Genomic DNA, 26,407 nt, shown 5'->3' on the forward strand with positions numbered 1-26,407 from the left:
CCAGCTCCTTGTGTTCCCATGGGTACAAAGCATGGGAAGAGGCCAGGCCCAGCAGTTATCTACTTTTTAAAGTTCATAATTATCCCTAAATCCCAAATTCCAGCTACTTTCTGGAAAATGCCTGAAAACTTGGACTGGTTGATACTAGAGCTGTAGGAAGACTGAGACTGTTCGGTTAATTCTTGCTTTCTGTCTCCTTCAAACTGTGTAACCCAAGGTGTTCCTCGTTACAAAACATACTCCCTTGTGGGGTCCTAGAGCCTGAGTTGGGTCCTCTCCTCTTTTCTCATGCCCCTTCGCATGTAGCTATGGTTTCATAGCAGTCTGTGGGCATGTAAACCAGTGTTTGGGCCCATTCTCTGTTGGTTACGAAAGCAAATCAGGCGTGCCTGCATTTCAAAGGCTTTCAACTGTCATTTTAAGCAATCTCTGGTTCAAGGTTGGAGACACCATCCTCTTTGGACCTGAGGTTTAGTGCATTTTCTTTTGGCCAAGTTTTTGATAGTAAAAATATCTTTATGGAGATAGTCTGAGCTACACAATGGTGATCATTCTTATTTTTATCGACTAGAGAAGATGCCTCGTACTCCCAACGGCAGGATTGTATTTTGAATATATGGACCCTGTTCTTGCATGTTGCATTGTTACAGAGGGGACAGTGGCATATTCTTTAAGAATATAGAGCCCTTTCTTTCCAGAGGTCACAAACTGTCTTACAGATACATCATAGCTAACTTTTAAAGGCTGAAATTGCTCTTTCTTTTGTTATGATTATCTGTTACTTGGGAAATTCTTGCCATCTCTTTATAATAGCTCCTTGTCTTGGTCCTCATTTTTGCAAAAACGGTTACCAAAAAAAAAACAAAAAACACACCCTGAATGAGGCATACTGGGGAGCAGGTGGGGGAGAAGTTTGCCGTTGCAGCTTCCTGCTCGGTGTAATCATTTCTCTGATAAAAACGTATGATTAACTCAGCACTGCATCGGAACCGCCGAGCATCACATGGCCTCCTGTGGGGGTGGGGGGACAGTGGGGGAGATGTAGAGGCGATCTCAGTCTCGGTCTCAGTCTAAGCACATAACAAACCTGCAGCGGTCTGTGGAGCATTGTGGGGCTTGTGGGTAAAACTAGCCATTCAGGGTTTCTTTCTAGAACATTGGTAGGCTGGTTCTAGGTGTTTCTAGAATATTCATAAGCTGGTTCTAAGTGTTCCTGCTTAGCAAGTTGTCACAGATGTCAAGAAGGGCCAGAGAGATGGGCTGATGTACTACCCAGGGCCTCTCTCTCCCCCTGGTTGCTGTTCTTTAATACCCAAAGCTTTCTAGAATTTGACTGTCAGAGTCTCCAATTCTTAAATTCATTTTTCTGGCTCCTATTTCATTTTTAAAACCCATGAAAGCGTATCGTTGATGACCTTCTCCTCCCTGAATTTACTTACTGTAGAAACAATATTGAAACAGCAAAGAATAGTTTTTAGAAGAGTAGAAGTTGGCTATAATTTCAGGTGGTAGTGTTCTTATTTTGTCCTTTTCCATTTCCTGCATAGCTCCTGTTTGTATTGGATATAAGGTTTTAGGCCCAGGAACTACTGAACTTTATTTCATACAGATTCAGCAGATTTTCTAGAGGTAAAAGGATTTCTAAGTATGGGGGGGAGGGGGCAGAAAAAGGAGAAATTATTAGCTGTATGGTATATCCAGAAGTGTGAAAGATCATTTTGTAAGATAAATGGCCCTACCTTGGTTATTGTTTATGGTGTACTTTTTCCTTTTTTTAAAGATTTTATTTATTTGAGAGCGGCGGGGGGGGGGGGGGCGGGGGGGCAGTGAGCTTGCGTGCATGAGTCGGGTGGGGGACAGAGGGAGAGCAGACTCCCCAGTGAGCAAGGAGCCCAACAATCAGGACCCTGGGACTGTCACCTGAGCTGAACCTGAGGCAGACGCTTAACCAGCTGAGCCACCCAGGCGCCCCTATGCTGTACTTTCTGTACAAGCTACATCGTCGTATTGTCCATATGCATTTCAATACTCTGGGTAATGAGTCTTTTACCATCTTAATGCTCTAGAGTGAAGAGACTTAAAGATGTTAGTAGAAACCTTCTAAAATCGTGTAAAGTTTGTATCTGCGTATCTCCTAAATACTGTATTTTGAATCATCCTTCTCTGTACCACTCCCTCTGTCCCAGCTGTGGTTTAGGAGGAGGAGGAGACTTTCAAAATATCCCCCATTTGTAAATGAAAATAACCCAACTCCTGCCCAAGCCAGGCCAGGATTCCATCGGCGCTGTGGGCCTCTGCTGCTTTCAAACAAGCCATGCTCCTCCGTAGTCTAAACCAGAGGTACAGGCCACGTCTGATACACAGCTGAGAGTTAGAACCTCTTGGCCACATTTCCAAGTGTCTTTCTCTGGCCTGTTAAATTTTCTTTGAGTCAACATTTTGAGAGGAAGGGGTGAGAAGGAAACATGGGATGGTTGGTACTTTTCTGCTGGCCTCAGTTAATGCTAACCAAACAGTTCCTGCCTGTGTGGAATGGGGCACGTGAAAGGTCACCTACGGTAGTGAACAATGCAAGATCTCCCTTACCCATTCTGCCTTTGTTGGTTTTGACTGCAGTAGAACTTGCTCTTCCACGGTTTTGAATTTTGTGCTCTCGTGGGTGGGGTCATGTAAGGACTTTTTAAACTGCTCAGCTTGGAAGCGATAACTAACAAGAATAGCAGCACGTGTCTAAGGTACAGACGTGAGCTGGACGGGCTTGCACTGCGAACACCGCGCTGTCGCTCGTAGAAAGAGCTTTCGGTGAAACTGGGTCTGTGGCGAGGAGTTCTTTGTGTCCCAGTTAGCTGCTTATTTTAAGAGTGGAAGCCAAAAGAATGTTCTTCGAGTGTTAGAACACAGTTTGTGTACTGTGGGCGGATTGGTAGGACGGCATTTACACACTGAATTCTCCTCTGCTCTGCACTTGCTCCTGAAATAGAGGGGGTCAGGGTTCCTCTTATACCTAAAGGTGTGTGTCCTTGTGTCCCCTTGTCCCCGTCTGTGCTGGAGTGCTGTTGCTGTCCTCCTCACTCCTTGCCTCAGGCCAATGAAGACAGAGGATGTTGTTCGGTAGCATTTCAGTTAACTGGCTTCTTGAAACAGAGGGTCATCACCTCTAACCGCCTCTTTCGGCAGTAGGCTTTTCTTTCTTTGCTTTTTCTTTTTTTAATAGCCCTGGGAGCTTGAAATTGAACCTAGAAGTGGTAGAGTGTGAGTGTATTGTAAAGAAAGACCTTCAAGCCCTTTTACTTTTTTTTTTTTTAAAGATTTTATTTATTTATTCGACAGAGATAGAGACAGCCGGCGAGAGAGGGAACACAAGCAGGGGGAGTGGGAGAGGAAGAAGCAGGCTCGCAGCGGAGGAGCCTGATGTGGGGCTCGATCCCATAACGCCGGGATCACACCCTGAGCCGAAGGCAGACGCTTAGCTGCTGTGCCACCCAGGCGCCCCCAAGCCCTTTTACTTTTTAAATCACCTCCCAAAACTGAAAAATGATCAGAGGCTGTGATTTCCTAATCCCCATTGCTTCGGGCCTCAGCTGTGCCGAACCAAGGCCTAGAGCTGTTTGCCAGAGGTCCTGCTCTGGGGCCTCAGGGCCTATGGCCCCGCCCCCTCCCCCTGTGAGAAGGGAGATCCTGAAGGCAAGACCTGCTAGGGCAGATTCCGGCCCCTGGAGTTACTGCCTCTGGCCCTGGCTCTCACCTTTCAAAATACTTCTGGCCTCTGGTCTGCAGCACAGTGGCAGATGTAATAGTGTCCCCACATACCTGACTTCCCATCTAGAAGCACCTCGAGTTCCTACACTTACTGGCCTCCTTATAATGCGGAGTCTGAACACAGCAAACACACACTTGCATGTTGAGTCCTCTGAGTGGCTAAGACTCGAGGACTCAAGGCCTTTCCTCCTCATGCCCAGGGCAGCATGGCTCTGGTCTGTGCAAGGAAGCTGGCCAATTTCACTGTTTCGGAACCTATTTATACATCCAGCCTTCCTTGTTGTAAGTGTACAGAAATTACTCTCTGGAAGTCGACATTTTTGTGCCTCTTTCAAGTATCATCCCTGGGCCCGCTTTGCTTTCACTCTTGCATATTCTTTCCAGCCACTGAGCTTAATGCTTCTCTCCTGGACCACCCTAGCAGCCTCAGCTGTGGGTGTCCTTCGCCTCTGCTTTGGTTTCTTCTTTCTCCACCTGCTGCCAAGAAGCCCTCCAGCAGCCAAGGCAGCCCTTGTTCCTGCATGTATTACCTGGGGCAACACTGAAGCATAAATAAGGCTGATCCATTCCATTTCTCTGGAATCCTGGAAGTGCTCCTGGAACAGAGCTCTGTGCAAAGAGATTCAGAGGGTAGAGAAACCTAATTTGAGACCTCTTTTGAAGGTAGCAGGCCCTTAAGCGCTCATTCCAGCCCCAAGAGGAATCTAGGGTAAGATTTTTCATCTGCTGCCCCTTTCACACATGTACTGTCTTAGTGTCGAACAAAATACTTTTCTAGGTCTGAAGTTCAGCCTTCCTGTAGGTGGATACTTGATACATAATTAAGTCATAATTGTAAAATTGCATTTCAGTTAGTAACCATCTCAACATACATATATATATACTCTCCTGTGTTTTAATTAAAGTATCCTCAGTGTTAACATTAGTTGCAGATGTACACAGTGATTCAACAATTCCATACATGATAAAATGCTCACCACAGTAAGTGTAGTCACTGTCTGTAACTATACAGTGTTATTACAGTCTTACTATATTCCCTTTGTTGTACTTTTCAGGAGTTATTTTATAACTGGAAGTTTGTACCTTAATCCCCTGTATCTCTTTCCCCCAACCCCCCCCCCCAACTCCACAACCACCAGTTTGGTCTTTGTATTTTGAGTTTGTTTTTTAGATTCCATATATAGTGAAGTCCTATGGTATCTCTCTGACTGACTTCACTTAGGGTAACACCTTCTATATCCACCCATGTTCTTGCAAACGGCAACACCTTGGGGGGGGGGTGTGTACACACACACATCTATCCATTCTACTTTCAGTGGACACTTAGGTTGCTTCCATATTTTGTTGATTGTAAGTAACGCTGCAATAAACCTAGGGATGCATGTATCTCTCCGAATTAGTTTTCATTTTCTTTGGGGAAAGACTCAGCAGTGGAATTACTGGGTTGTTTGATATTTCTGTTTTTTAATTTTTTGAGGAACTTCCATGCTGTTTTCCACAGTGGCTACAGAAAGTGGCTGCACCAGTTCACATTCCCCCCAACAGTGCACCAGGGTTTCCTTTTCTCTACATTCTCACCACTACTTGTTATTTCTTGTCTTTTTGATACTAACCATTCTGACTGGTGTGAGGTCATCTCTCGTTGTGGTTTTCATTGGCATTTCCCTGTTGATGAGTGATATTGAGCATCTTTTCATGTGTCTGTTGGCCATCCGTAGGTCTTTTCTGGAAAAATGCCTATTCAGGTCCTCAGCCCATTTTTTTTCTTCCAAATTTTTATTTAAATTCTAGTTAGTTAATGTAAAGTGTAATACTGGTTTCAGGAGTAGAATGCAGTAATTCATCACTTACATATAACACCCGGTGCTCATCACAAGTGCCTTCCTCAATACCCGTCACCCATCAAGCCCATCCACCATCCACCTCCCTCCATCAACCCTCATTCTGTTCCCTGTTGTTAAGAGTCTCTTAGGGTTTACCTCCCCCCTTCTCTTTTTCCCCCTTCTCACACATTCATCTGTTGTTCTTAAATTCCGTGTATGAGTGAAATCATATGATGTGTCTTCCTCTGACTTATTTTGCTTAGCATAACACATTCCAGCTCCATCCGTGTTGCTGCAGATGACAAGATTTCATTCTTTTTGTTGGTTGAGTAATAATCCAATGTATATACATATACCACATCTTTTTTATCCATTAATTGGTCGATGGACACTTGGGCTATTTCCATAGTTTGGCTGTGTCAGTAACGCTACTATAAACATCAGGGTGCATGTACCCTTTGAATCTGTATTTTTAAATCCTTTCCTCTGCCTGCTTTGTAATTGGATTTATTTTGGTGTCCTTTATATATTTTGAAAATTATTCTCTTACCAGGTACATCATTTGCAAATATCTTCTCCCATTCAGTAGACTGCCTTTTTGTTTGTTGGTTTCCTTCACTATGCAAAACCTTTTAGTTTGATGTAGTCCCAGTAGTTTATTTTTGCTTTTGTTTTCCTTGCCTGAAGAGACATACAAAGAGAAACGTTGGTAAATCCAATGTTCAAGAGATTATTGCCTATGTTTTCTTCTAAGAGTTTTATGGTTTCCAGTCTAACATTAAGGTCTTTAATCCATTTTATCTTTATGGTGTAAGAAAGTGGTCTTTTCCCAACACCATTTATTGGAGAGACTCTTTCCTCCATTGTATGTTCTTCTCCTTTGTCATAGATTAATGGACATATAAGCATGAGTTTCTTTCTGGGCTCTCTGTTCTGTTCCATTTATCTGTGTGTCTGTTTTTGTGCCGGTACCGTACTGTTTTGATTACTACAACTTTGTACTATAGCTTGAAATCGGAGATTGTTATGCCTCCAGCTTTGTTGTTCTTAAGATTGCTTTAGCTATCCAGGGTCTTTGGTGATTTCATATAAACTTTAGGATTATTGTAGTTCTGTGAAAAATGCTGTTGGTATTTTGATGGAGATTGCATTTAATTTATAGATTGCTTTGGGTAGTTTGGACATTTTAACAGTATTCTTCCAGGCTATGAGCATGGTATATCTTAATTATTTGTACATCTCTTTATTTGTGTCTTAAATTTCTTTCATCAGTTTTATAGCTTTCAGAGTAGAGGTGTGTCACCTAGTCAGTTAAATGTATTCTTAGGTATTTTATTCATTTTGATGCAATTGTAAATGGGATAGTTTTCTTACTCTTTAGTAGCTTCTTAGTAGTGTATAAAAAGGCAACAGATCTCTATATATTAATTTCGTATCCTGTAACTTTACTGGATTGGTTTATTCTAGTGGGGTTTTTGATGAGGTCGTATCAGTGTCATCTGTAAAAATAGTGACAGTGGTACCTATTTGTTACCAATTTGGAATGATTCCTTTTTCTTGTCTGATTGCTGTGGCAAAAGTAGACATCTTTATTTTATTCCTAATGTGAGAGGAAATTGACCATCAGAAGTAAAGATGAGATGTTCTAGACCTGGAGATAGAGCATGTGAATTTTTTCCTTTGAAGCATGTATCCTCCTGGAGTGGTTGATTTTTGCTCACACTTGGGGACTTACTGTAGAGGCTGGATGCCACTGACCTGTGTAAGAGTAAAAGGGGCTGTGAGCAGTGGTCTCTTAGCCTCAGAGGTGCCTACTTTTTCAACCTATAATTGCACCCAGAGGGTCTAATGCAGTAGACATGTAAGCTAATTATGTGAAATAGAATTCATTTTAGCTTCCTTTACCACAAGCAGAATTTTAACCAGAAACTTATCAAAATTGTGTTTCTCTCTGTTCCAACCTAATTTCTGTTACTATCTCAGTTTACTTTGTTGGCCCATTTTAATCCAAGAGATGTGAGTCCCTTGACCTGGGAGTCCAGTTCTGGAATTTGAGGATTCTGGTGAATCCTCAGGTTCTTATCGACCCTGATGAGGTCCTGCACATGCAGCGCCAAAGAGCCTGACTAAACACAGATAATTGTTTCTTCCAAAATACAAGAAGCACAAGTAGTTAAGTGTACAGCTCTTGGGAATCCTGCTGTTTGAAAACCTATGCCCAAGCTGTCGAGCCTAGGGAAGCTACGTCTGTCTCTTGGCAAATCAGTGCCTGGGTTTTCCTTCCTTGGCTACCTCGTTTTCTTTAATGCATTTTCTTTTCATGGTGGAAAGGAAAGGCAGGTGCCTCTAAACTTTGATTTTTCACAGCAAACTTTAAATCCTTAAATCACACGTGGAAAGGTTGATTTGAAGCTGCTATCTCCGTCTTCCTAATAGACCCTGTGGGTGGTAAAGATCTCAGGGAGTGAAACATTAAAAATGAATGAGGAGAACTCGAGTAGTTTGTCTGAGGCAGGGGTTGAGAGGGACTTGGTGGGAAAGGTTTAACAAAAGGCATTGATGTTTTAAATGCACAGAAATGCCATCCATCAATGATAAATGGTGTGGCATAGAACAGATGTGCCAGATTGAGTTATTACAGCATAGGGCTCGGTTCACGGAAGGGGAAAGCAAGCAGCATGGCTGGTGTTTTTAAATTATCTGTTTGAAAGCATTAGCAAAACAGGAAAATCAAAACTGTATTCTATCAGAGCTAAAATAGAAAACATTGGGAATTTCCAAAAATTCTCAGTTTTGATTTTTTTTTAAGACTTCATAAGAATGAACAAATGTTGTTTTTCTGAAAATGAATTTCTGGCCCTACCTGGCTGAATGCCTTTTTTTTTTTTTTTTTTGAGAGTTTGAGTTGTGATTGTGTGAGGAATGAACATTACAAAATGTTAAGTCAGGTACAACTGTTGCCTCGTGTTCTCGACACCTACGTTGATTGTATCTCTAGGTTCCTCTTCACTACGTACCGAAACTACGGAGGAGCCCTCCAGAAACCCCTCTCCACGGTTGGAGATTGATTCATCATCCCCCTCAGTATTTTGATTCAAGGGCTAATTCTGTACACTTATTTGCTCTGTGTAGGAATTACTTCACCCAGAAGAGAGACAAAAAGATACCAACTTCCCTGTCTCCTAGAGAAAAGGACTCCTAGAAAATTAGACAAAAATCTGTTAAGTAAATTGGGATCTTTGGTCAGTGTAGACCCTAGGGCAGAAGTCAAGCTTTGAGTGTTCTTTGGTCTTCTCGAGGTCTGGGAATTAGTGCCGCCAGCCCAGCAGAAGACAGGAATGCATGAGCTGTTCGAAAGGGCTCCTGAGTTGGAATCGCTGTGCTTGGTGGCAACACGAGGCTTGGTAAGGCACGTGGAGCTACCCCACTCATGTCCGTACCGACCCTTGCTTACCCGTTTGGCAACTTGTTCGGAATTAGATCTGTTTTGTTGTCTCAACAAAACTAATTCCTCTTTGTTTTTCCTAAGATGAACGAAGTGTTTAATTCTTGAAAATACTGTCAATTTAGTTTAAACTAGAAGTTTGTTAGACTAGAAAGACAGTCTTCACGTGCGAATGCTTCAGTTGAAAATGAGGACACTGATTATATGAAAAGTCTTGCCCTTATTGGAGCCATCTGTGTCAGCTTTCAGCTCTTTCAGGTGCAGACTTTACTTGATTTAGGCTTTTCACCTCCAAGGGATCCTAGCTTGCCCTAAAGAAAGCACTTGTCAGACTGTCTTTAGAGCCACCAAATAAATCTATTTTATAGTCCCATTAGATAGCTTGCTCAAAATCCCATTCGCTCTGGAAGGTCCTATGCTTGGATGCACAACAAATTTCCTGCAGTCATCTCTGGTACACCTCCTTTGGGTTGTTAAGAAGGTGTTGAAATGCGAGAAGGCTGGTAGTGAAATTAAACTGTGGGTCAGGGTAATTAGGAGGGAGCTAAGCGAGCATTTTCCTAGTACATTGTCTGGCTTGTAGTTGCAGCTGCAAACAACGGTATGAACTTCACCAGTTGCTGCAGTGCAGCTGGTTCAGATCTGGCTTTGTAACTGGCCGAAGTAAAATGAAATGGCTGGAAAATTCCAGTCAAGTAACACCAGTGGGAACATGTGGAATTAAATAGTGTGAGTAAATGCTGGCCGGCTTGAGGAACAAAGCTTCAGACATAAACTTGAGGGTGGTGGTGAGGACTGGGGGGGGGGGGGGGGGGGGGGGCAGGCAGGGCGCTTGCTGGCCTCTGTAACAAGGGTCTATTGTTGGGATTAGTTCCCTTGCAGGAGGTAGGAGGTTTCCTCTCTCCAGGGAGGTTTGTAGAGTGGCCTGCCTACCTTCCTCCTTGACTGATACTTTTTTTTTTTAAGAAGAAAGAAAAATAAGCCATTACTTCAGGTCCTGAGAATAACACAAATCTCAAAATGTTGTCTTTCTTCCCCCCTTGCGTGACCCAGAAGGCCCCGTCTCTCTCCTTAGTCCTCTTCCCTTCCGCCCCGGACCGGAGGAGGCGGACGGTGCTGGAGGCCAAGGTTCGGTGTCTTGTCATTGTTCTAAATAAGGAAGGAAAATGGGTTTCCTCAAGGAAAGCTGCTGTAGTATCCGTTTTTTCTGCTTAATTTGGAGAATTGAGAGTTGGCGCAGGAAAAAATTTGAGAAGTTCAAGGGCCGTGGTGCTGTTTGGGGAAAACATTTGCTGTAACTAGGTTGAGGGTATTTATTCTCTGCCAGTGCCTGGGAGCTGTGTTTGCCAAGTGATTTCCCAGTCGCAGGGATTAGCCAGTCTTGTGAGACTTTTGATGAAGAGACTTACAGAAACCTTCGCGGAGGCACGTGATACACGGTGGCTGTCGGTGGGATGGCCCCTCCTCTACTCTGCTTCTGGCCCAAGCGTTTGTAACAGAGTTTGTAGATGAGGATCTTTTAGAAATCAAAGTTCTGATGGGTGTATCATTAATTACGCCCCTTGCCGTTTCCACGGACGTAGAGTGGAAGCTATACCGCCCGTCATCTACCGGGGAAGCAGACAGACCCAGCTTATCAGTAAAAATTACCTGTGCCCCAGCAGCAACGGAGTTCTGTTTCAGGAAAGTAAAGACATTTTCTTAACGGACACTCCCTAGATTCGCATTAAATTTTTATTCTAAACCCGTAGGTTCTTTTGCCTGAACAGTGACCCCTTTCACTGGGGAGGCAGGAGCCCCTGCGCTGGCCGTTCGGCTCCGGCCGCAGGGGAGCGCCGTCTGCGTCCCCGCCGGGCTGCTTACGTTTGTATGTGTTCCTGCCCCCAGATCACCATCATCTTCAAAGCTCACCGGGAGTGTACAGATCAGAAAGTGTACCAAGCTGTGACCGATGACCTGCCGGCCGCCTTTGTGGACGGCAGCACGAGCGGCGGGGACGGCGACACCAAGAGCCTGCTCGTCGTGGAGCGGGAGAGTGGCCGCTACGTGGAGATGCACGCCCGCTACATCGGGACCACGGTCTTCGTGCGGCAGCTGGGGCGCTACCTGACGCTGGCCGTGCGCATGCCCGAGGACCTGGCCATGTCCTACGAGGAGAGCCAGGACCTGCAGCTGTGCGTCAATGGCTGCCCCCTGAGCGAGCGCATCGACGACGGGCAGGGCCAGGTGTCTGCCATCCTGGGGCACCACGTGCCTCGCACCTCGCTGGCGCCGGCCTGGCCGGGCTACACCCTGGAGGCTGCCAGTGCTCACTGCCACGAGAAGATGCCAGTGAAGGACATCTACTTCCAGTCCTGCGTCTTCGACCTGCTCACCACCGGGGACGCCAACTTCACCGCCGCCGCCCACAGTGCCTTGGCGGACGTGGAGGCGCTGCACCCGCGCAAGGAGCGCTGGCACATCTTCCCGAGCGGCAGCCGGGGCTCGGCCCGCGCAGGCAGCCCCTGGGCTGTCGGCCTCGGACTCCCGTGCTTGATCTTCGTTCTGTTTTTGTAGGGGTCGTCTTCTGTTTTTTATTTTTTGTCTATAACAGAATTTTAAAATATATATTGTCATAATATATTGAGTACAAGAGTATATATGTATATACCATGTATATGACAGGCTGTTTGTCCTGGGGCACCCACCAGAGTGTACATACTGTGTTTGACTGTTTTCGTGTATGTCGGATGTAGTGTTCTTTGATTGTATTGATTTTGTTTTGCAGTTTTGTGAAATATTTTATAATGTCCCTGCCTGGGGACCTGTTAGAAAGCACTTTATTTTTTATATATTAAATATTTATGTGTGTACCTGGTTAGTATGTATAGTACATATACACAGACACCATACGCAGCGTTCCCGGCGAAGATGACCAGTGACGGTGTTTGTAGCTGTTCCTGGCCGTTCGATCCTGCCTTTTCCCTTGGCTACTGACCTGCCACAGTGGGTGTGCAGCTTTCACTCGCCGCCTTCTGGGGGGAGCTATGTCCTTCCTGTGAGCTGGGGGATGTCCTTCGCCTCCCCCTGCCCTCACTGGATGTGGACGGACGGCTAATCCCCGACAGGCACTTCGGCTCTTGTGAAACACACATCTCGAAGGAACCCTCACCCTCTGTCACAGCTGTCACTTTTTCAAAGGGCAGAGAGAATATTACAACGGTTTTATGAACTAGGATCATTTTATCTGAGCACTTACCGTATGTGGGGTTGAGCCAGACAAAACTGCTGTTTCGATAGGTCAGAAGGATCTAGAGAGAGCAATTTCATGGATAAATACCAGGCATTTTACTAGACCCCAGGAGCTCTCAGACTTTTCCTCATCCCCTGTCCCTGTTGAAACTGTCACACCTTGCTCTTCTAATTTGTGCAAGCCCAAGTTCTTAACCTTTTGGTCCTTGGCCGCTTGTATTCAGAAACACACTGTTCCCTGTCTCCCCCCAACCCCCACAGAGAACCCTCCTCAGTCTCACCTTATGAACCCAGAGATTGGGGTTTGTTGGATTCTTGCTTCACATCAAGGCCCAGCTCCCATCACAAGGTTTGCCACTCTTCCTTGCCCCCCACACCGTGGTCTCCGTCAGCCGCTGCTGTATCTGTAGGGATGGGGATGAACAGGGTGTTTCCTGGCCTGACCCAGTATGCGACTGGGCGCTGCTTAACCCAGACGTTCTCACTAAGCAATGTTGCTCTCCAGGCGGTCTTTTTCATCAGGTACTCTCCCTCTCAACATCTGTAGTGACTATTACTTAGTTAACTTGGTAAAATTCCTGTAAAGTATCTCCTTGCCTCTTCCCTTTCACTGTTGGCATCCCCTTGCAAAAGGAAAGCACCACCAACAAATTCAAGAACCATGAGGAAGGGAGTTCTAGGGTAGGTAAATTTCTCTTGGGTCTATATAAATGTTTGGTACCAAGGAGAAAGGTGACAATTTGTACCTTACCTAAGTGCAAGGAAAAGTTAACGAACTTTAAATACACAGCACTTTGGATTCAGACTGTGCTCAGTTTTAGATGGCCGGGTAATTTCTGCCTTTTGCCATGTCCTGTTGATCAGGCTCACTGCCGGAGGCCCCAGCTGGCAGGAAAAGAGGATTTCGTTTTGGGGAACTTCTGTTTCGTAGTGAACTGAGCTATCATCCGATCACAGGAGGGAGCTGTGGGTTCGTCTATAGGCGGCAACCCTCTCGTGTTCTGGTATACGACAGAATCATCTGGGCAGGTCAGGGAAAATCGCAAAAAAAGCATCCTGCTTCTTAGTTGATAAAGCTGCAACACCAGAGAATTGAAACCTAAACCGGTTAACCTTTCGTAAAAACTGGACTGGGGCCTACCTGCCATCGGCTCTGAACTGGGGCTGTTTCTGTTCACCTATGGAACCATGTGCCAGGTTCAGAAGCAAGAGTTAGCTAGTAACTTTGTTATGTAATTGAGTAGAACAAAGGAGGAAAAATAGAGTACTTATAACCACTATTCTTGTGCAAACAATATAAAAGTGAAGTAAAAGCGGTAGAAATTTCTACAGTATCTGGCTTTAGAGTGTATACGGTTAATAGAACCTTTGTCCTTTTCAGGGAAAGCAAAACCACCACCTGGACTCATAGCTGGGGAAAGACACTGAGACTGGCAAGGCCGCTTCAAATAAGCGTTCTCTATCACTAGCACCCGTACCGGTGTATTTGTTGTCCCTTTACAATCAGTGTCCCTGTACAACATTTCCAGTCCCCACAGACAACTGACAAATACAGATGCTTCTCTAGAGAAGGACCAGGTTATATTTCCATTTCTTTTCCAGGACTTCTAGAGAAAATAGTACTTGTATGTTTTGGTTCTTTAAATCCTCCTTAGCCCATAGAATTTCAGGTTATACCTACATGTGGCTAGGCTGTAGCTATTCAGAGGTCTCCTGGGGGAGCTTAAAACTTGGGGGAAAACACTGGTTTTCACAGATGCTCCACATGGCTGTCTTTAAAAGACTCAAAACATTTTTTTGTACTTTTCTTCTCTGTTATGCTTGGAAATTCCCAGTGTGTCGAGTCTTTGCAAAGAAACCTTTAGATGTGGTTCATAGGTATATGCATAAGTATCTGTGTAAAACAGTGAGTGTGCAGTGTGTAAATACTTTAAATTATTATGCTAGAAAAATAAAGTTACATACCATGCTGTGGAATGTTTGTTCTGTGATTATAGTGACACCTGCTGGAAGGGCTGCAGAACACAGGCGCAGAGGAAAGGGAGCGAGGGTGTATTTATGCAAAATCCTTGGTGATTACCGATAACACGTCATACAACCTGCCCACAAACTCACTTATTTTCTAAACTACATCTTTCTTGTAGTTTTTCGTTTTTAAGTTTAAAGCAATTTCAAGTAAGTCAATGGCTGTGAAACTAGCCCACCTGTATCATCCCAAAGGCCTGTCTTCAGTAATAGTTTCAGGGACCTGCACTGTGGCTCTTTTAAGATAGTGTGGATTGCAACAACTTCCTTCTGGTGGGATAGACTTGGGAGCAGGATGTTTTTGGCTTTGGGAACTTGTAAATCCCCTTTTCTTGGATGTTCTAAAAAGAGACATCACAAGATCTCAACTTGTTCTTTGTGCAAAAAAACACGCCAAAAGGTAGCAAAACTTGAAAAAGAACGAAGCCCAAACTGAAGGCAAAGGAAATCAATTACTACTAAGTCAAATACTAACTGGGACAAATTCCACCTGGAGGAAACCTACGTAATCATTTCTTAAATAGAAGGTTTAATCTATACTCTTAGTGTTTATGTGTAGATCAGAATTTAAAAAATAAAATGTCATCTGAAACACACAAATTGGAGGACAGTGACAAAGACACTGACTGACTAATGCATAAGCTGGTACTAAATGAATACTAAGAAATAATCCACATCACGAGGTCTATGCTTACAAGTCAAAACTTCTCTTTCAGTGTACTACGTCCAGACCCAGCTTTTCAGGGATTGAAACTTAAGCGACTGTCCAAAAACCTAAACTTAACTTTGTCTTAAACAGCAAACAGGGACTTTAAAAAACCCAAAGAATCCTGTTATCTGATTTTTTTTTTTTTTTTTTTTTTTTTTGGTAGCCACATTTAGCATTCTAATGCCTGAAGGCAGCCGGAGTAAAGCAGTCTTGGATTCCTGCAGTCCTTTCTGAGCAAAGATCCTCTGTTTATGGGAACAGCAGGAAAAAACTAGCAATGTTTTGCGTGTGTACCAAGGAGCATCTCCCTGCCCCAGAATGTAATTAAGACATTAAAAAAAGAAAGAAAGAAAAAGCAGTCCATGGTTCCTTATTATCTGACTGCCTAGCTAACCATATTGTTTCTCCTTTCATTCATTTTCTGTCTTCCAAATGGATAAGGCATATTCACATTATTTAAACTGTATTTTCCTCTGAACTTACTCCTCTACCTCCACCAAGTAAATAAGATGTGTGACACTATCAACTAAATAGTAGGATATACAGTCTTCTGGACCCAAAATATGAAGTATATGCCTGGAGTGCAGAAGTGTTCATGTTTCTTCTGAGTAGCATGTAGATGTGTACGGAGAGGGGGCATCTCCAGCCCAGGAGGAAACGCTAACACATCCTACACAGGTGGAATGTTCACCCTTGCCCGGTTACGGTGATCAAACCAAGTGAACAAAACAGTCTGGTCAACTAACATATATTAAAGTAGGTCCATCAAACTCTAGCAAGAAGAAAGCAACGGAGCCAAGTGTTCTGAATGAGAGTTTTTCATAGGGGACAGTTCAATGACCCCCCTCCCCCTTTTTTAAATTACAATAATGAAAACTCCCAACTCCAGAAAAAAGGGAAACAGAAAAAAGGGAACACTTCTGCTATCAGATGGAACACATACGGCCAAACCGTACGTAAATTAACAGCAGGAACCGCACTTGCTATAAATGACATGTTAAAAAAAACACGTGATCATCTTAATCACTAATATAACACGAGCACCTAACATGTGAAGCCGACAGACATAAATGGAAAATTGACAGTAATACAGTAATAGTAGGGGACTTTAATAACCCCACTTACATTAATTGATAAATCACCCAGACAGAAAATTAGTAAGCAAACATTGACCTTAAATGACTCATTAGACCAGATGGACTTAATAGATACATATAGAACATTTCATCCCAAACTGCAAAATAGACATATTTTTCAAGTGCACATGGAACACCCTCCAGTACAGATTACATGGTAGGCCACAAAACAGGAATATACATTCAAGAAGACCGAAAGCATCTTTTCTGACCACAACATTAGGAAAGCAGAAATTAATTACAAGATCAAAACAAAACACTCACAAACACATGTAGACTGAACAGTATGTAACTGAACAACTAATGTGTCAGTGAAGAAAGAGGAAATCAAAACATACCTCGAGATTAATGAAAATGGAAATACAACTTACCAAAATCTATGTAATGCAGTAAAAGCAGTTCTAAGTTCATAGCAATACGGGCTTACCCCAGGAATCAGGAAAAATCTCAAGTTATCTAACATTATACCCAAAGGAACTAGGAAAAGAAGGGTAAAGCTCACAGTAAAAGGAAGGAAATCATAAAGATCAGAATAGAAATAAAGATTTAAAAAAATAATAGGAAATGAAAAGCTCGTTCATTGAGAAGATAAACAAAATTGATAAATCTCTAGCCAGACTCATCAAGAAAAAAAAGACAGGACCCAGATAAACTTAAGAAAAGCAAAGCAAAGCAAAGAGGGGAAGGGGTGAGGGGTGGGGAGAGGAGAGGAGAGAAGAAAAAAGGAAGGAAGGACTTACAACGGATACAAAGGTTTGTGAGAGATTACTACAATTATTAATTACATGTCAACAAACTGGAAAATCTAGAAAAAAATTAATTTCTACGAGCACACAACCTTCCAAAAAAGAATCACAAAAAAAAAAAAAAAAAGAAAACCTGAATAGAATAGACCCATACAAGAAATGGAATTAAGTCACTACTTTTAAAACTCCTAACAAATAACATTTTAGGACCAGACAGCTTCACACGTGAATTCTACAAAATACTTAGGTAAGTGTTAGTATCTATCCTTCTCAAATTATTCAAAAAAAAAAAAAAATGAGTGGGAAGAAATGCTTCTAAAGCCTTTTACAAGGCCAGCATTATTCTGATACCAAAACAAGGCAAAGACACCACAAAATAGAAAACTATGTACCAATATCCCTGATGAACACAGATGTAAAAATCCTTAACAAAATATTACCAAATTCAACAATACATTAAAAGAATCATACACCATGATCAAGTGGGATTTATCTCAGGGATGCAAGGATGGTTCAACATCTGCAAATCAATCAACATGATACTCGACAATAACAGAAAGGGTAGAAGTTCTATGATCATCTTAATAGAGGCAGAAAAAACATTTGAAAGTTCAACATTCATCTGTGATAAAACTCTCAACAAGTGGGTATAAAATTAATGTACCTCAACATATTAAAGTCCATTTATGACAAGCACACAGCTAACATCATATTAAATAACGAAAAGCTGAAAGCTTTTTCTCTAACATCAGAAGCAAGTCAAGGATACTCTTTCCACCTTTATTCAACATAGTACAGGAAGTTCTAGCCATGGCAATTAGGAAGGAAGGAAGGAAGGAAGGAAGGAAGGAAGGAAGGAAGGAAGGAAGGAAGGAAGGAAAAGGAAGAGAAGGGAAGGGAAGAGGGAAAAGAGAAGAGGGGAGGGGAGAAGAGGGGAGGGGAGGGGAGGGAAAAAGAAAAGGCATCCCAATTGCCAAGGAAAAAGAAAAAGTACCCCTATTCACAGATGACACGATCATATATACAGGAAACACTAAAGACTCCACCGAACAAACAAACAACAAACAACTACTGGGATAAACGAATTCAGTAAAGTCACAGGACAAAACAAATGGACAAACAGAAATTGGTTGCATTTCCATACACTAATAATAAGCTATCAGAAAAACAAATTAAGAAAACAATCCCATTTACAATTACACCAAAAAAGAATAAAGCACATAGGAATATATTTAACCAAGGAGGTGAAAGACCTGTAATCTGAAAACTATAAAATAACAATGAAAGAAATTGAAGATGACACACATATAAAAGACATTCCACGCTCATGGATAGAAAGACTACTGTCAAATGTTCGTCCTATCCAAAGCGATCTATAGATTCAATGCGATCACTATTACATACTGACAGCATTTTTCAAAGAATTAGAACACATAATCCTGAAATTTGTATGGAACCACAAAAGACGCTGAATAACCAAAGCAATCTTGAGGAAGATAAACAAAGCTGGAGGTCTCACAATCCCTGATTTCAAGATATACTGCAAAGCTACAGTAATCAAAACTAAAGAAAAAAAAAACCACCGTCACGTAAATAGACACATAGATCAATGGAACAGAATACCAAGCCCAGAAAGAAATCCACACTTACATGGTCAATTAATGTATGGCAAAGGAGGTAGGAATATACAATGGAAGAAAGACAGGCTCTTCAACAAATGGTGTTGGGAAAACTGGACAGCTATGTGCAGAAGGATGAAACTGGACCACTTTCTGACACCAAACACAAAAATAAACTCAAAATGGGTTAAACACCTAAATGTGAGACTAGAAACTATAAAACTCCTAGAAGAAAATATACAAAGTAATTTCTTGGACATTGGCCCTAACATTTTTCTAGATACGCCTCCTCAGGTAAAGGAAACAAAAGCAAAAATAACCTATTGGGACTACACCAAAATGAAAAGCTTTTGCACACCAATGGAAATGATCAACAAAATGAAAAGGGAACCTACAGAATAGGGGAAGATATTTGCAAATGATATATTCGATAAGGGATTAAAATCCAAAATACATAAAAAACTTATACAGCTTGACACACAGAATGATCCAATTAAAAAATAGCAAATCCTACACCTAATAACATCTGTTACCTGCTGGAAACAAGGCCATTTGTTTGGCTAACTAAATGTGTGACCATCGGGAAATCCACTCTGGCAGTTTGCTGATACCGCCATGATGTTTCCATAACACACCTGGGGACCAATGTGTCTTACAAGTGGCTGCTGCGGGATTAAGCTACAGTGGGCTCTGGGGAGAAAAAACAGGCAGAGGATCTGAATGGACACTTTTCTAAAGACACCCAGATGGCCAACAGGCATATGAAAAGATGTTCGACACCACTAACCATCAAAGAAAAGCAAATCAAAATCACAATGGGATATCACCTTATACCTGTCAGAATGGCTAAACTCAAAAAGACAAGAAATAAGTATTGGCAAGGTAGTGAAGAAAAAGGAACCCTCATACGCCATTGGTGAGAATACAAGTTGGTGCAGCCAATATGGCAAACAGTATGGAGTTTCCCCAAAAATAATTAAAAATGGAAATACCATATGATCCAGTAATTCCACTACTGGATATTTACCTAACATACCAGCACTATTTCGAAAATATACGTACACCACTAAGTTTATTATAACATTATTTACAATAGCCACGATATGGAAGCAGCCCAAGTGTTCATCCATAGATGAACAAAGAAGTTGCAGCACACACGCACACACACAGGAATATTACTCAGCCATAAAAAAGAAGGACATCTTCATATTCACAACAATAGGGATAAAGAAAAAAAAAACACCAGACCCTTAAATACAGAGAAAAAAAAACGGGTTGTCAGAGGGGATATGGATGGCAGGATGGGTGAAATAGATACAGGGGCTTAAAAGGTACAAACTTCCAGTTATAAAGTAAGTATATCAGAGATGAAAAGTACAGAATAGAAAATAAAGCCAGTAATAATTTAATAACTTTGTATAGTGATAGATGATGACACACTTATGGTAAGCACTAATGTATAGACTTGTTGAATCATGTTGTACAATGAAACTAATATTGTTAATTGTACTTAAACAAAATGACATATGGAGATACAAAAAATAAATAAAGATGAACAATCCATCCACAAAAAGAAAGAAAAAGAAAAAAAAAGGAAAAGAAAAGGAAAAAAAAAGAAAAAGAAGACAGGACGGAAGGACGGAAAAAGAGAAAAAAAGAAAGAGAAAGAAGAAAAAGAAAAAAAAGAAAAGAATCTCATTTGCAATTGTATCAAAAAATAAAATACCTAGGACCAAATTTAACCATGAAGGTGAAAGACCTACATTCTAAAAACTGTAGGATATTGATGAAAGAAGTTGAAGGATGACACAATAAATACAAAGATATTCTGTACTCATGGATTGGAAGAATATTGCTAAATGTTCATCCTATCAAAACAGTCTACAGATTCAATGCAATTGAATGCAAAATATCAATGGTATTTTTCACAGAACTAGAACAAATAATCTTAAAATCTGTATGGAACCACAAAATACCCCAAGTAGCCAAAGCAATCTTGAGGAAGAACAAAGCTGGAGGCATCACAATCCCTGATTTCAAACTATAGTACAAAGCTATAGTGATCAAGACAGTGTGGTCCTGGAATGAAAACAGACACACAGATCAACGGAACAAAATAGAGAGCCCAGAAATAAACCTATGCTTCTATGGTCAATGTATCTATGACAAGGGAAGCAAAAATATACAATTGGGGAAAAAGAATCTCTCCAACAAACAGTCTTGGGAAAACTGGACAGCTACACGCAAAACAATGAAATGGAACCACTATCTTAAGGCATATAGAAACATCATTTCGAAGTAGATTAAAGACTTGAATGTAAGACCTGAAACCATAGTACTCCTAGAAGACCAGTCTTAGTGGTATTTTTTTGGACAAGTATCCTCAGGCAAGGGCAGCCAAAGCTAAAATAAATGAATGGAAGTACACCAGATTCAAAGGCTCTTGCACAGTGAAGGGACCATGAACAAAACAAAAAGGTAACTCACTAAATGGAAGAAGGTATTTGCAAGTCATACTCGTGATAAAGAATTAATATCCAAAATATACAAAGTACTCACTCCATATTAAACAATCATGTATATCTCACTATCATGTATATCTGAAACTAATAGAATATTATATGTCAATTATACACCAATAAAAATAAAATAATTTGGCACTGACAAGGGAAATAGTGCTACTTGATGACACAAAGGGTTTTCAAAGACTTCACATGGGAAACAGCAAGGTGGTAATCACTAAAGGGGACAAAAAATATATTTCTAGCAAGACTTTCTTTTGAGCTGCCAAATAGCATTGCCGTCAATACATTGTTGGTCCCTGGTGCAGTGAGCACTGCAGAGGGTTAATATTTGCTCACTAAGTACAAGGGATGAATTCTGAGGGAGAGTCACCACATGAATGTTCATCTTCCTTCTTGGGAAGGAAAAAGAAAGAGTAGTAAAATAACCTGGGATGGCACAAAAATAAAGATTGTCAGTGTTCTGTTACATTGGAAATGTGGTTGACATTTAGAGGTCGGGAACGAGGTGAACGTATTTGGGGAGCTGGGAGGAAGGGTGGCAACAGTAGGGGAGGAGCTCCCAAACCAGAATGACAAATATGGAGTGGATACTGATTACACTGTAGGCCACAGGACCGTTATTAAAGGTCCATTTGTGTGGAAATATTTATTTTATGCACACCGCATAAGAGTAGAGTTAGATCTGGCACCATAGCCTAGTGGTCAAGACCACAGGCTGTGGAATCCCATGGTTTGGAGTTCAAATCCACCAACCCTACTAGCTACACAGCCGTAGGTAATGCCAAACCATAGCCTCGCCTCTAAAATGGAGACCCTGTTAGAACTCTGCACCTCAAACATTCATTGTAAGAGTTAAATGTGTTACCACATCTGAAGTTCTTAGCACATCACTAGCACAGACCTAGCAATCAAGAGATTACTCAAAAATGTACCTGAGATGGAGGGTTGTGTGTTCGTATTTGGGAACCGGCAAACCCTTGAGCCATTCCTAGAACTCAATTTGCATTTATGCCCCTGTGCACATCCCACAATCCCACAAAGGAGATGAACTCGGTACCGTGTCTCCTAGAAGGAGTGAGACGAAGTGCAAAGGTTGGGCACACCAGGTGACTCTGGCTTGCCTCCTCACCGTGCTGCTGCAGAAATCTCAAGGCCCCCACTAAGAGAGTGATCCTGACTTGCGAGCAACCATTTGCCCTGGACAGAACTTCAGGGATTAAAGAGTGGCCTGGAAGGACCTGGAGGGACAGGAAGAACTCTGAAGAAAAGCTGCTACCAGTGAAATTACTGCTACCGATTTCTGGTCCTGTATTCTACACCTCAGTGCATAAGAGTCCCAGTGGAATCTCCAACTTCAGGAAAGGACACTCTGAAATGTTTTCATCGACGGGGTTGCGGTTGCACGGAGAGGGTCTGGAGACAGGGCCTGCAATGCCCGCATCCTGACCTTAGCTCTTGTCGGTAGATCCTTCCAGTTGTGCAGGCTAGGCCAGTTGCAGCATTCTTAACTTTTCAGAATGGCTTATAGTAAAGAATGGCAGAAGGGAAGAGGCTCGCCATGGGCACTGAGCAAGTCCTTCCGCTCCCTGAACTCGAAATTGTTTTCAAATGTAGCAAGTGAGAGGAGAGGAGTTGTGAGAAACTGCACACGGACTGAATAAGAAAGCAACGTGGACAAAGGTTAATGAAAAGATGTTGGAAAGGACGGCAAAAATAATAGCGCTGGGAGGAGAGAGTGACAAAAAGGTAAGCACTGTAGGAGGGATGGCTAAAAACATTGTATACTGCTAAAAAAAAAAAAAGACACAGAATGGAAATACAAAAATGCAGGGAATGCCAGAGGTATTTATGAAGAAAAGCAATGGTGTGGAGTAAGCAGATACCCTCTGTATCAGTCAGGGTTCTTCCTGAAATAGAACCAACGGAATATTTATATATAGCACATGTCATACATAGTTACAGATAGATGTAGGTGTCCTGTATATATGACCATGTATGTGTGCGTACATCACACACACACACACACACACACACACACACACACACACAGCTGACCCTTAAACACACAGGTTTAAACTACACGGGTCCATCTAGGATTTTCTTAACAATGTTTTCTCTCACTTAAGAATATAGTATACGGGGGCACCTGGGTGGCTCAGTGGGTTAAGCATCTGCCTTTGGCTCAGGTCACAATCTCAGGGTCCTGAGATCGAGCCCCTGCGTAGGGCTCCCTGCTCAGCAGGGAGTCTACTTCTCCCTCTGCCCCTCCCCACTGCTCATGGTCTCGCTCTCTCTCACACGCTAATAATAAAATCTTTTTTAAAAATACACTATATAATACATATGATATACAAAATATGTGTTCATCGACTGCTTATGTTATCAGTAACTTTCAGTCAGCAGTAGGCTATTAGCAGTTAACTTTTGGTGCAAAGTTATACGAGGATTTTTCACTATATTGGGAGTTGGGAACCGCAGGCCCTGTGTTGTTCAAATGTCTGGCGTGGGGGGAGGGGGGCAGGGAATTTGTTATAGAAATTGGCTCATGCAGTTATGGAGGTTGAAAGGTCCTGCCATCTGCCATCTGCGTGCTACAATACTGGGAAAGCCAGTGATAGAATTTAGTCTGAGTCCAAAGTTCTGAGAACCGGGGGACAGCTGGTGTAAGTCCCAGATTCTGAAGGTCTAAGAACCATCAGCTCCAATATCCAAGGGCAAGAGAAGATGGATGTCCCAGCACGTGAAGAGAGCGAGAATTCCCCCTTCCTCCATCTTTTTGTTTTATTCAGACCCCCAGTGAATTAAATGATACCTACCCACATTGTGAGGGTGGGTCTCTCTGCTCACACGACTGAATCCGATGCTAGTCTCTTCCAGACACACTCACACAGACACATCCAGAAATAATGTTGTACAACTCTCTGGACCTCCTCTAGTCCACTCGAGTTGACATATGGAATTAAACATTACATCCTCCTTTTATATATTTGTTTTTTAAATTTATTATACATCGCCTCAGGCACGGGAAGGGGTAATAACTGATCAAGGCTCTATGATTTCCTCAACAAAATTTAATTTGAGCTACCTCAAGCACAAAGGGAGAGGAGAGGGATTTATTCTAAGGTTTCAGAGGTATCTTAGGGAGCCCCAAGGGCAGGGGTGGAGTCAGGCCTACAAGCCTGGAAACTGCCTGCAAAGCTGTTAGGGTCTCATTTCTGCTTTTGATTCTACAAGTACTTTTTCCTCTCTCACTCTGCAAGCTCCTTTCTCAATTTCACAGAAACTTTTTTTTTTTAAGATTTTATTTATTTGACAGAGAGAGAGACAGCCAACGAGAGAGGGAACACAAGCAGGGGGAGTGGGAGAGGAAGACGCAGGCTCCCAGGGGAGCAGCCTGATGTGGGGCTCGATCCCAGGACTCTGGAATCACGCCCTGAGCCAAAGGCAGACCCTTAACGACTGAGCCACCCGGGCGCCCCTCGACTTCACAGAAACTCTTAGTGGAACGTGACCACCTCTCCAAGTTGTAGTTCCAACTACCTGCAGTTTTTACATCCCTAGGAGCAATCTTTGGCCCAGCTTCGAACAGACAGACAACACAAAATGGGCAATGAGCCTCTCCCTCAGTTCACCACGGACTCCAGGAAGTTTTAGCACTTTAAAGTTCTAGGGCATTGGTGCCCACTTTATTCAGGCTCTGAGAGGGAGGAAGGAAGGAAAGGAAGGGAGGAAGGAAAAAAGGGAGGGAGGAAGACAAACTAAAATTCAACTTAGTGATGCCACAAGAGTAGAACTCGAACTGAAAGTAGAAGAAATCTAGAAGGAAGGAGTGAAGAATAAGCTGACGGAGGTGACCGTTGTCATCATAAAGACTCCAAGCTCATGGCAATCACTTTTTCTGACACTTGCCTATTAGGAATACCAAGATGGAGGCTGTGTGAAAGAGACAAAGTTAATACTAGAACTGGACTGATCCTACACCCAACAGAGGCAAGCCAAGGGATTTGTTAATCACCTACTATGTCCGGGTCTGAGGAAAATGAGCAGAGAAAATGACTAATTAGAGCGTGATCACCAAGCAGTGAGGGGTGAAGCTTACATTAGCGCCCAGGTGCCCCATGTGAAACCGCGCTCCAGTCCAGTCATGTTTTACTGTTGCTGTATGATTGACATTACATTATAGCACCTACTTGAAAGAAAAGGCTAAGAAAACCTAGATAAATAGCCTATTAAAATCATTCTTTTATGAATGAATACTACAAATTATCTTTTTGTTTGCTAACAATGCGTCTACGTTATTCGAGGATGTTGTCATAAGAAGGTAAATCACATTTCTATAATCTTACTTAAATACTTTGTTCAGTTACTATAAAAATGAACTTTATCATCCCTGTTTGAATCAACAGGATCAAAATTTTAAAATATTTAGGCTGTTTTCTGTGTAAATACTGACATAAACACATGCATGTGTATAACATCAAAGAAATCTTATATAAAGGGGTGCCTGGGTGTCTCAGTCGGTTAAGAGACACGTCTCCTTTCTGCTCAGGTCACGATCTCAGAGTCCTGGGATAGAGCCCTGCACTGGGCTCCATGCTCAGCAGGGAGTCTGTTTGTCCCTCTCCCTCTGTTCCTCCCCCACTCATTCTAATAAAATCTTTACAAAAAATAAAATCTTATGTAAATATCAACATTACTAATCACCTCACAAAAACTTGCTGAAACTTGTCAACTCATCAGAACCACATTCTTTGGCAACCATGGGATAGGACTATAAATTCACTTTATAAAATAACTCACTGCAATTGAGGAGGGCTCTTAATGAGGAGAATTGGATGGAGTATAATATTAAAGGGAAGAGTTACTCCGTTAAACATTTCTTGAGTACCCACTAACGACAAAACACTTTGAATGCTAGAGATTTTAAAGCTGAATAGTCTTATTTCCTTACCTAGAGGAAACTTTAAGTCTAGCAATGAGTATTTTGTTCCACGCTCAGTGCTCAACCTTAAAAAGGAATTGTTTTTAAACGGGCCAACACAATTTTCATATAGCAACATTTCATAACTAAACTGTCTACCCACAGTTTCAATAACGTAAAGTACTTTCTCTCATGGTTCTGTGGATTGGCTGGGCTCAGCGGGGTTGTTCTTCTTTGGCCTCTCTCACGTAGCGGGTTAGGGGTCACCTGGGAATACAGTAATCTAAATGGTCATTTGGAGGGCACCTGGGGGGCTCAGCCAGTTAAGCGTCTGCCTTCAGCTCAGCTCATAATCCCAGGGTCCCGAGCTTGAGCTCCACGTCGGGCTCTCTGCTCAGCAGAGAGCATGCTTCTCCCTTTCACTCTCCCTACCACTCCCCCTGCTTCCATTCCCCCACTCCTGTCAAA

The 26,407-nt window shown here is 42.4% G+C and overlaps 1 protein-coding gene across 1 annotated transcript in view; it reads left to right on the forward strand.

Annotated features, from left to right (window-relative positions):
• Window positions 1-14,235, forward strand: part of RGMB (repulsive guidance molecule BMP co-receptor b) — a 28,949-nt gene extending 14,714 nt beyond the window's left edge. Inside the window, exon 5 of the mRNA XM_044383983.3 lies at window positions 10,915-14,235. Coding sequence (XP_044239918.1) covers window positions 10,915-11,583 — 669 coding nt within the window. The 3' untranslated portion in view covers window positions 11,584-14,235. The remainder of the gene's footprint in view (window positions 1-10,914) is intronic.
• Window positions 14,236-26,407: the final 12,172 nt, after the last annotated feature.

This window comes from Ursus arctos, unplaced genomic scaffold (genome assembly GCF_023065955.2).
Source record: "Ursus arctos isolate Adak ecotype North America unplaced genomic scaffold, UrsArc2.0 scaffold_5, whole genome shotgun sequence".
In the NCBI taxonomy this organism is placed as follows: domain Eukaryota; kingdom Metazoa; phylum Chordata; class Mammalia; order Carnivora; family Ursidae; genus Ursus; species Ursus arctos.